Source organism: Cyclopterus lumpus, chromosome 8, assembly GCF_009769545.1.
Source record: "Cyclopterus lumpus isolate fCycLum1 chromosome 8, fCycLum1.pri, whole genome shotgun sequence".
Taxonomy (NCBI): Eukaryota; Metazoa; Chordata; class Actinopteri; order Perciformes; family Cyclopteridae; genus Cyclopterus; species Cyclopterus lumpus.
Window position 1 is genome coordinate 20,909,380 of NC_046973.1, and position 12,091 is coordinate 20,921,470.

Genomic DNA, 12,091 nt, shown 5'->3' on the forward strand with positions numbered 1-12,091 from the left:
GCACGTTGGTGCATGTTGGCCAGCCGTGGTGCATGTTGGTGCATGTTGGCCAGCCGTGGTGCACGTTGGTGCATGTTGGCCAGCCGTGGTGCACGTTGGTGCACGTTGGTCAGCCGTGGTGCACGTTGGTCAGCCGTGGTGCACGTTGGCCAGCCGTGGTGCACGTTGGTCAGCCGTGGTGCATGTTGGCCAGCCGTGGTGCACGTTGGTGCATGTTTGCCAGCCGTGGTGCACGTTGGTGCACGTTGGCCAGCCGTGGTGCACGTTGGTGCATGTTGGCCAGCCGTGGTGCATGTTACTGCAAGAGCTTTTCTCTGTTTGGCCCTCACTGGCTCGCTCCAGATCCTACGTACTGCCCCTTTAATAGAGGTGAAGGGCTGAGCTTACCATCTGCCATCACTGCAGTCATATCTAATGGGGCATTGTTTCTCTGGTCTTCGTGAATATTCAATTAAATTGACAGATAATGAGACAGATAACAAGTTTCTACTCTGGAAAATAAGTTAATAGCTACACTGGCATTTAGTTATTCAGCTATAATTTGTCATATCTCACATCACTTAGTGTGTTCGCCTGATTGATTTTGTGATGTTTCCATATCACGATGTAATGACATTAAATGCCTCACCATGCCTACCTGGTTGTCACACATAACCAGATTTTTAATTTGTACTTACAAATATGCACTGACGGTATTATTACAGTTAATTCATGCAGGGAAACAACTCAATCTGGATAGATTGTCTTTGGGGCTTTCATTGTCTCATTAGAAAGCTTTCTAATTTCATTTTCCATTGTACAATGTTTGGGATATGTAAATACAGTATGTTTACTGTAGGGACTCGTGCCTAGTTGATTTAGCATTATTATGCTGCAGTCTGCATAATTCATGAAGTCAAATAGCATCTAAATGCACAGCGAAGGGAAGAAAAGCCCCGTTCCAAACCATGAGATCTCTTTAGGGTTGTTGGGTTGTTTAGAAATATTTAATAACTCACAGAACTCGAGAGCCGTTTTAAAATATGAGGCAGACATGTATTATGTCTATTTGTTCACCCTCACTAGATCCCTCTTCAGCCCTCCATCTCCTTCGGGTGCTTCGTTGGCTTCGACGCGCTAACCAACGAGAGGGGAAAGTCACTCTCACCCCCGCTGTTGACGGGAGAGGAGAGCGGCGTAGACGGCCGGATGCGAAGCTCCTTCGCTTCAGTCCGAGAGTCACTGCGCTCGACCTTTTTAATCATTTGGTCCAAAAATGTCTCAAAATAGTGAAAAATGTCCATCTCAGTTACCCAGAGGTGAAAGGCGATGATTAATAGTATTATTGTACAGATTTCACTCTCACAGAAGAACAGAACATATCCACATTGGTAAACAGGATTGAGGTGTTTATCCGAATAGTTGCACAGGAAGGTTGTTTAAGAATCATCAATTGTGTAATGCTGATTTATTTTGAGAGCATTCTAGTGAGTAGATGACTGGTGGGCCATAAAAGAGATTCTCTTTCTTTCTACTTAAGTGGCCATTTTATTTCATATCTCGATGTGTAATGCTGTTTATAAACAGGCCACATTTGTAGGCTGTTTTTCAGCCATCAAGCTCAATGATTCTCCGTCTTTAATATTTCTTTGCCCTCGTGCCGTCTCTCTTTTCTGTTCACTTATTTGTGGTCTGTCTCTTATTCTGCATCTGTCTTTTTGTTCTTCTTTTCTTCCTCCCCTTTTCTCTTTCTCTGGGGATGAAAACCAAGCCCGTTATATTTTTTTTCTTCAGAGCCCGCTGAATATTTCAGTTTTGCATTTTCTCTCTTTTTATGTGCTCTCTCTTTTTTTTTTTTCCTCCAGGCCTCTTTGATGTGTCTGTGGATTCGTTATCATTCCGTTTGGATGAGCTCACAGAAGCAGATGCACGGGCTCTCTCTCTCGCGCACACCACGTGTACACAGACACACACACACATACTCACACACACACACACACACACACACACACACTGTCTTTTTATACTGGAGACCAGAGGCATCCGCATGCAAAGCGTGCATTCTAGTCTGTTTGTCAGTCTTTTCCATGCGCTGCTCCACCCACATCACAGCCCGTACAATTCTTAAATACCCGACTTCCATGAAAAGAATATTTGCATAGGCAATTAGAGTGGCCTCTGTGTGCATTGACTTTTTAATGTGTACTCTTGTATTGACTGTAAGTGTACACAAATGTTTATATACAGTCGGTTCCTTGTCTCTTTATAGGCAGCACGTGGCATTGTGTGGTTAGGGCAGTCCGGAAAACGCCGGCATCCCTGCACCCCTCCTGTCTGCCAGGCGGCGGCATGGCGGAAGCACTTTCACCCTTTCTAGCACAAATACTCCTCTCTCTTCGCCTCCTCCTCTTCCTCCCCTTTAAACAGCCGTTTAGGATTGAGGGATGAGAGGACTTCCTCTTTAGAGAAGGCACATCTTTAATTTGAGCGTGCTCTCCTTCCACTTTTCTGACCAGAGATCCATTTAAAGCCAGCGGGCCGCCCTGGCGCTGGCACCCCTCTGCTTCCTTAAACTCTCAGCTTGTCCCTGCCAGGCCTCCCTGACTCCTTCGTCTCAGTCCTCTCATCTCATCGTCAGTGCTCTGTTATTGATGGTGACACGCTGTCTACCGCTCGAGTGACCACACCCACACAGGGAAACACACACACACACACACACACACACACAGTTATTCTCAGAGGATTCTCTGAAGGTGCCATGTGTTCACCTGCTCTCTTCAGCTTTAGAGAATAATATGTTTCAATGTGTCACATTCTCCAAGTTTGCTGCAGTGAGTCTTTCTCTGTATCCTCAGAGGTGTAGGCGCAGCTCCAACTTAGTCATAGTGCATTCCTTGAGTGGAGTTGTCAGTCACACACACAGTTTGTGACTGGCTCGTGAACAAAGGCACATACACATGCATGCGCACACACGGGCGCCGCCGTCTCTTAAGCGAGACACACACCCAATTCATTTCTGCTCTGCCTTGGAAGATTCCAAAAAAACTTGCTATTTCTGTGACATCCTCTTTTCCGTCTTCCTCTCTTTCTGTCTTTTTCCATCTGAGTCTCCTCGTATCCTTTTGTGTCTGTCGGAGCCCGGAAGGCAGTCATGCAACAACACTGATTAATAATTACAGAGTACACAAAATTGGGAGAGAAAAAAAAAAATTTCTTTGTCGTTTGATGTCCAACATGAGAGAGACCAAAATTACAAAGAGACAGAACACTATAAAGAAGAGAGAATGCGCATTCGTTTCTTAATGCTTCCTTCTGTTCTTTGGCTGTTTATCTCCTCTGACGTTCTCTGTTTCCTTTTTTAATTTTTTATTTAGTGTTATATCTTTATAAAGTTGTTACTTTGATTATGGGGAGTGATTAATCGCTTGACAAGAATGCAGACTTTGTGAATGTGTTCAGGTAAAGGAGGTGTGTGTGTGTGTGTGTGTGTGTGTGTGTGTGTGTGTGTGTGTGTGTGTGTGTGTGTGTGTGTGTGTGTGTGTGTGTGTGTGTGTGTGTGTGTGTGTGTGTGTGTGTGTGTGTGTGTGTGTGTGTGTGTGTGTGTGTGTGTGTGTGTGTGTGTTTTCACGGTACTACTTTCATCACTGCGTTAATGAACCATGCCCCTATTATGAATTGTAAAACATGCACATGCCCACACACACTGCATTGTGAGATATAGATGTGTGTGTGTGTGTGTGTGTGTGTGTGTGTGTGTCCTCCTCCTCCGGACGTGAAGTCGTAGCTGTTCTTCTAATTGGTTTAAAGTCTCACCCACTGGCCAAAAATGAATTCTTCCTCCTCCTCCTCATCTCTCCATGGGGAATAATTAAACACACAATGAGTGTTCATTTACAAGGGAGCAAGAGACACACACACACACACACACACACACACACTGTCACATTCTCTCCCCAAACAGTCGTGTTTGCACACTAATCACAAGAAAGTTCTTGGAAGATTTCACGAACTGGTGCAGTGAACTGGAAGCTGCTCAGCAGTTATGTCTCTGCAGCCCAGAAAAAGAAAAGAAATTGCTTTCGCTTTGTGCTGAAGTTTCAACGACGTTCTCCCGGAACATTATTACCATAAACCACACATGAGGAGCAGGGACGGGGTGCTGAAAGTGCAGCTTATTTTTGGGGATCTTTGTACGTTTTTGTCAAATCTCATAAAGTTATCCTCAATGTTGCTCCCCGTGAGGCATTTTTAATAACCTTTAATCATTAATCACAAGACATTCATTGTATCAGATTTGTTGGGTGGTCCTATAATGGATTTAAAATCCAAATCCAATATGTATATATATTTATGTATATCACACCCCGGCACACACACACTCCCGTCCACCCTGGCATACACACACTCCCGTCCACCCCGGCACACACACACACTCCCGTCCACCCTGGCATACACACACTCCCGTCCACCCTGGCATACACACACTCCCGTCCACCCCGGCACACACACACACTCCCGTCCACCCTGGCATACACACACTCCCGTCCACCCTGGCACACACACACTCCCGTCCACCCTGGCATACACACACTCCCGTCCACCCCGGCACACACACACACTCCCGTCCACCCCGGCACACACACATAAAAAATAACGGTCCCTCGCTTTCTTGACGAAGCATTTCTGGATTTCATCATATACACCTTTTGTTGTTGTGTGTGTTTGGTTTGAAGGGAGATGGAGAGCCAGCTGTACCGAGCCAGAGAGAGCCAAAGGCAGCAGATCCAGCAGGCCGATGCGGCCCTGGAGCAGTTCAAGAAGCAGGTGGAGCTCAGCTCTGAGAAGACCTACGCCGACGTGAAGCTCCAGGTCGGATACACGCGGACAACACACACACACACACACGAAGGCACACGCTGTATATTAGCTAACGCGGTGCATGCACACCTGTTTTCATATGATGTGTGTTCATATCAGTTGTGTGCCAAATGCAGATGCCCGTCCATCTTTCATGTTTGTCTTACCACAAAGGGTACATTTAAACGCTGCTTGACAAGCAGTAACCAAGACAATGCACACACACACACACACACACACACACACACACACATTCTTGTGGTTGCAGAGACACAGCCTGACTACAGATGCAACAGGGTGCCACGCTGGCTGCACTTGAATTCCTCCGTATGTCTCCCTCCCCTCTCCTTCATCTGAAAAGCACACGCAAATGATCGACCGCCGTCACATTTTCACTCACGTGCAATGTGATTTTATAATTCTGCTCATTAAGCAGGTTTGTTCGTTGACCTCACTTCCTCCCTGTGGGCGTGCCGTGGGATGGGTGGGTTTCGATGGAGGACGGGTCACTTCCTTTAAGTCCACACCGCGTGGGCTGCAGGTTATTGGGAGAGTTCTCCAATCGATGCATGCTGCGCTGCAAACCAATGCAGAGGCGTTTTGCTGGGCCTTTCTCTCTGTGTTGTCTTTAAGGGCTGCGTGTTGTGCAGATTAGCACGTTGTAGTCACTGATTAGCGAAAGTGTTTCTGCCAATCGGTATGTTGTGGTGTAAGAAAAGGTTTTGTGTGGGAGTCGACTGCGTGGGCACACACAATAACCTTTATTAACATGTTTGTCATATTGACAGGAGAAGCAAATGTGCTGCTTGCACCTGAACCCTAAAGAAGGCAAAACAGACACTTGAGAAAACTCCGAATTGCCATTAAAGTGACAAAAGCCTCTTACACTAAAACGTGTTATTGACAGACAGGACGTCGCTCGGCTTGTTGCTGCTTCTTGAATACGTGTTTTTTTGTTTTTTTCACAGGGTGGGAAGTGATATCATCTTCTCTCCATGCTTGGAAAATATCTGCAGTGCTGTATTTCCCCTCGTCTTTCTCTTTCTCCTCCTCTTTTCTCATGTTTTCCCATCTCATGCTCGTTCCCTCTTTTCCCATCATGCCCCTGGCATCCCAATCTCCAATCTGACTTTATCCTCAGCCCACATCAAAGCCAAGAGAGCGGCAGTCTCTTCTGCATCCCTGTCATCCTCCCTTCTTTGCTCCATTACGTTTTCCCAAGCAAAGGCTTTAATGTCGTAGAAGTTTCTTTGCTCTCTTTTCATTCTTCCGTCTTTCCTCTCGTCATCCTCTCCCTCTCTCCGTCTTTAAATGTGTTATCTGTATCTCTCTCCGTCTTTCTCTCATTTTTAAATCTGTATCCCACTTGAAGACTTGCTCTTAAAGGATAAATCTGCCTCATTTTGGATTTTGGAAAAAAAGACGGAATGAAATCTCCGTTGCGTTGGTTCAAAGGAGGCTTCGACATCTTAAATGGATTAATTAAAACACATGAAGCGTTTCCTGAGCGTTACACACGGCGCAGCCCAGATACAGTTTCAGTAAATTACATTTCCAATTGTTTTGATTCTCGTCACCTGAACATGGAATATGAAAGTGGAAGGGGAGTTGAGATGGAGAGCATAATATTGTCAAATGCATTTTCAGAAAAGTCCTCAAACTTTCTCACTGTGTGACTTTGAGTTGCATCTGTGAATATTTTTATTTGAACTACTGTATTACATATTTAATGTTAATTGTAATACCATACTTTGATAAATAGATGTGCTGTTATCACAAAATCCTTACGATAAGAACACATGAGTTGTTACCGATAAGATCATACAAAGAAAGTTATTACAGATGCATGACGGTGTTCTGCAGGTGCTGCACATGTTTATTGTTCTTGTGATTATGAGTGTCAACTGTAACTAATGAAAACATATTGAGCAGAATTCTGAACAAACCGGTATGTTCAATATCCCGAAATCTGAGATTTTAAGCTGCAAATGATGTGGGCTTTATAGCAATGTGAATGTATTTCAGATGGCGAACCCAGCCGTAATGCGTGTGGGGTTTTAAACATTTATTTCCATAGTGTTATTTAAATATGACGCGTTCCCTGCGTCACACCATCACAGCTCTGAACCCTGAGGAGCTTGACAACGTGGAGAACTCGTTAAGGTACAACCTTAAGAAGCATGGAGGGGTCGGCGCCGGCCCTGGCCTCTGATTGGAAGCTCACCGTTCTTCTCATATTGGGTAGTCGGGTCAGGGTTGATTCATTTCTCTGCATCCTGTTCGCCAGTATGGAGCTACGATCTGATTGGTCTAAAGGGGATCATTCCCCTCCTTATGAATTACTGATATTATATCCTCTGACCGGCTCGTGGGTCCTTGTCATCTCAGGCACAAGGATCAGGTGTAAAGTCACAAAGACGTGCTTTCCTCTATTTGGCTTTTGGGGCTGTTAGTCAGTTTTTTGGGTTTGCTCAAATGTTTAAAATGCCCCGGCCACTTTTTCTGCATTGGTAACCTCAGCCCTAGACGTCTTATTTGAGATAATATACTCTTTAATTGTAATTAATAATACCTTTGACTCGTGTATCAAAGAGCTTTTAGCCTAACGTGTCTCTGGCTGTTTTATCACTTTCCAATTGTTTTCTGTTTTTGGAATCGTTGCCTATTTAAATTGAACTTTTATTTCAATGCGTTTGCACAAAAGTTTTATAATTGATGTAAAGTGTAATTATTGTAATCCTCCTATGCCTCCAGATGGATAAGGTAGAGGAGGACCTGATCCGCTCCAAGGCCCTCAGGGAGAACCAGGCCACAGAGTTCTCCCAGCAACTCGATGCCCTCAGACAGAAGACGGAGCAGCAGGTCTGTCCATCTGCCTGCAGTCTGCTCGACAACCTCTTCTCACCATCACATTGTTATCTTTTCTCTGTTATGGCTGCTGAAGACATTCCTTCTGTTATTCCTCCACATCTGTTCCTCCTGATTAATTTATCATGATATGAGACACGCTTTGGATTAAGATCGGATTGCAGCTCAATAAATATCTTAAACGTTGCCAATTGAAAACTAATGCAATCTGCATGGCAGACACTCGGCTCCCTTATCGTCGCATCGCCGTCACTCTTCTTCGATTAGGAGTCGAGAAACCGTTTTCACTCCTCATTGAAATCCAGCTCGCTGATACGACGATATTTCTTATATAGCATCGGGTTCAATTAATCCACAGAAACGGATATTATTTCACTTATTTCACTTTAACCTCAGAAGGATTTTTTATCTCTGACTATACTTTAACGATGTCATTGATATTTTAGCCATAAAGAATGTGTACTCTAACCTAGAATCTAATCTTCCCCCTTAAGGCAGTCTTTAGAAAGTGTTCTTTCTTTGTGTAACCTGTGTATAACTATATTATAATAAAGTAACGCTTATAATAATTAAAAAAATAAATAATAATAATAAAAGTATATAATATACAGAACAATCTGGTGTTCAGCCCTGCATAGCAACTAATAATCACACCATTGGATAAGACGTCAAATAATAAATCATTTAAGTTCTTCAATAATTTCTCATAATAAAGAAGATTTAAGAGACTACAGCACTATGTTAATAATACGTTAATAAGCACGCTGACACGCTCCAGAAGAAGTTTACAATGTGCTGTAGATTTGTGCTTCTGCCGAGGAGCGGATGCACATTATTGATTTGCTGCGTGACTGAACACTTGTGTTTGCAATTATAATGAAAAAAAAAAACACACTTTCAAAAGATTCAAATAGGATTTTTGTATCCGTCAAAAACGCATTTCACTGTGGAAAGTGGGAAACGCCTCTTTTTAGTTCTTTCTCCAAGCGTCATGGAAATCAGACGAAGCCGCTTAAACCTTTAAACAGATCGTATTTATGTCCATAAGACATTTTTATGCCTCTATAAAGATCCAGTAGCTGACGATGTACCTGTGAGTGCCAACTTAAGTATATTGAATTCCATCTCATGTGAAAAACAGGTGAGTAATCAAAGCAAAGATTGAAGCGACTATCATCTTCATCTGCTACCGAGTGTGGGGGTTGACAGTCGAAGCAGCTACACAGGGTTAGCTTGAAGATGATAAACATGTGAAGATGAAAGGCCTGTCTTTGTTGATGTGAGTGCTGGTGACATTGTCTACACAGTTAGAAAGGTGGAGAACCAAAGAGGAAATTCTTCTCTACGATTATTCATGGGTTTATACCGTTGTGTGTGTGTGTGTGTGTGTGTGTGTGTGTGTGTGTGTGTGTGCGTTCGCTGTGTTTCTGCACACACAGAAGCGTGGCCATGGGTACTCTGTGTGTAACCCATGCCTGCATGTGTCGCTGCATTGTGTCTCCACTGCAGAGAGATGGGTGTCACACGATTGCGGGGGTCAAGTTTGTCCATTCAGATGCTCACAAAAGAACATTCCCTCGAGGCCGACTTCAATGAGTCGTAGAGAAAGGGGGCGATGTATGACGGAGTTGTTCCAGCTGACGTCACGGCGTCCTCATGACGCTGCAGTGAGGTCGGATGGCTGGTTTGGAGTCGTGCCCTTGAGAGTTAAGGGAGAACTCGACGGTCCTCTTCAGATGTTAAATTGGGAGAGTGGAATGAAGGAATCTCTAGTTTATAGACATGCTCGTGTGCCCAGAGATAAATGCAGCTCGTCTTCAGTCTCCAGTTCAGACCTTACAGTGTCTTTCTTCCATCGCCCCCATCCTCCCCACACCCACCCACCCCTGCTGAGACCAGACAGGGCTTCTGTTCAACTGTCTCCTCCTTCCCAAACATTTCAGATGTACCCCCCCTCCCCTCCACAGGGGCTGAAAGAAGCCCATTGCCTCACTGTCCCGTCTCAATGCGGGCGCACACACAGCCATGTCAGGCCCTTCTGACAGGAGTCGTGCTGTGCGGTCACGCCCGGCCCGCTCTGTCTCTGTGGCACCAAGCTGTGCTGTAGCCGACTCAGTCTCCCCTCACAAGCGCCATGCCGGCCCCTTTAAGAACCGCAGCACCCAGCATCCTCCGCTGCACGCTGGCGCTACGTGATGTCACAACCAGGCTCCTCGCTGGGTCTGCTCTCTGTCATCTCTGCGCCGTCTTTTTCTTTTAGCTGTTTTTCTCTCAATGGATCTATCTCGCCCATTTCTTCATTATGCTCGTTTCACCTCAGATCCCCTCTTTCCTTTCCAAAACCCCCCCCCCCCATGACCCGAGACGCTAAACTGGAGCGAACAGTACGCTACGATGTCCTGCTGGGGAGTTCTGGAAGCAAGCGCCTGCTTATCAGTCCGTCAGCTGTAACTTGTGCTGCTGTGTCAGCCCGACTATCCCTGTGGGACAACGTATTCTGGATGTGGACCTCATTTGTGGAAAAAGAAGTGTGTGGAGTGCACCGCAGACTGCATCAGTGGAAGCTGATGCCAAAGCCTCCATAGTGTGTGTTTAATGGAGCTCTGTGGTGTTCTATGTGTGAGGTATTTTGAGGGTCTCTTTAATGCAATTAACTGAGCCGCAAAGATAGAAATCCATTTTTATCCAGTTATAATTCTTCCCATTGCTCTTTTCAGAGCTCTCTCAAAACCTGAGGGGTAACTTCTTGACTGCCAAAAGGAAGTTTCTATTGTGGCCTTCTTCTGGGGACGGGATCCGGCTTCCTGTAGATAGCCACTCATTCATCACCTGCTCTGAATAGCACGCAACGTCCGAAGATAGGTCCGTGGGTAGAGCAGGCAGCGGGTGTAGAGGCTGTGGAGCTCCGCTTCTCTGGCAGGCCAGGTAGGGTGCCGTCGAGCACAATGTGCGGGGGATTAGCTTCAAAGCAGGGAAGCGAATGGGCCCCGGGCCCCTGCTGTCCTTTCAAGACTCAGGCTGGGGCTGCACGGCGGGATGGTGTGGGGGTCACTGGTCCCCCCGCCATGGGGGAGTGGGAAGGGAACAGAGCCTGGGAACGGCTCGGGGCTCGGTGCTGGGAGCTGTGCTGCCCAGGCTCACCTCTCAGCAGGTGACTCTGCTCACTGTCGTGCTTCAGCTGCCAGGACGATTAAGCCTTTGTGTTATATTTTCCTCTACTGTATTTCAAGTAGCTGGTTGTAACTCTGTGTTTATATCGCAAGCTTGAGCATAATCCCATCTATAGAAAGCAGATATTGATTAATTAATGGCATGAATGTTTAATGAACCATTGAATTGGTTAAATGAAGCCTGACATTATAATTACAGGTAAAAGCGGTATCAAGAATCTTTTAGCGTCTTCTCGGTTCTCCTCAAAGTTTCGACTGTCCTCGCCTCCCGCTCCAGTTTCTTTCTTTCCAATTTGGTTTTATAATGATCATCATAGTCATCGCCTAAGCCGCTTTTCGCATGCTGTCAGGCGCATAGCATGGGGCATCGGCCAGTCGCTGCAGCCAGATGGCTAACCCCTGCCAGCTTGCATGCGTAGCCCAAACTAGCTGCTCTTTTATATGCCGATGGCAGAATAGGGCGAGGGGGACAGATTTAAAGAGAGAGAGAGAGGAGTGGGACATTGAGGGTCGGTCTGTACAATTGGCAGGAGAGGTGTGGGGGGGGGGAGCCCGATGTAAACACATCGCATGGCTGACAATGGGAGGAATCGGAGAAACTTTTCCTGCTTTTTTCCGACCTAACTACCAATTTCGCCCAAATTGGTCGAGTGTTCTCGGTGGAGGTTTAATAAGGAATCGGACGCAGGAAGGATGAATGGATCGGTGGATGGACAAGTTGTCATGACGACAGGACTGCTCCGAGTGTGTGTGTTGGCTGATGAAGTCTCTCTTTGCCCGCTTGTCCAATCAGATGGCTGAGCAGCGCGTGCAGCACGAGCAGGAGAGGACGCGGCTACAGCAGCAGCACAGCGCGGAGAAGGACAGCCTGGTCCAGGAGCGCCAGTGGGAGGTGAGCAGCCTGGAGAGGCAGGCCAGGGCAGCCCTGCAACAGCACCAGCAGCACACCCAGGAGTGGAGGAAGCGCGACGCCCAGGTAGGGGGTCTCCACTGATCCACGTTTGCACACACACATACATGCTGACCCACCGCTCTCCCGTGGACAACTATTTAGTATTTTGCCCATTGACGTCTTCCCGGGGTTTCAAAAGCACAGCGGGTTGAGACTTGAAGACGGCTATCGGCCGTGAATCCTTTTATAGATGGCTTTGTATCCGCTGTAACGTACGGGAGATGTTAGATATTGCTATTTGAATAAAAATGCATTTTATTTGGGC

General features: G+C 46.1%; 1 protein-coding gene across 5 annotated transcripts in view; it reads left to right on the forward strand.

Moving 5' to 3' along the window:
• The window catches only part of cep112 (centrosomal protein 112), an 89,274-nt gene that overhangs the window by 37,367 nt on the left and 39,816 nt on the right, over positions 1-12,091 (forward strand). For all 5 annotated transcript variants that reach the window (XM_034540447.1, XM_034540449.1, XM_034540448.1 and 2 more), the window contains 3 exons: positions 4,713-4,848; positions 7,591-7,698; positions 11,668-11,850. In XM_034540447.1, coding sequence (XP_034396338.1) covers positions 4,713-4,848; positions 7,591-7,698; positions 11,668-11,850 — 427 coding nt within the window. The remainder of the gene's footprint in view (positions 1-4,712; positions 4,849-7,590; positions 7,699-11,667; positions 11,851-12,091) is intronic.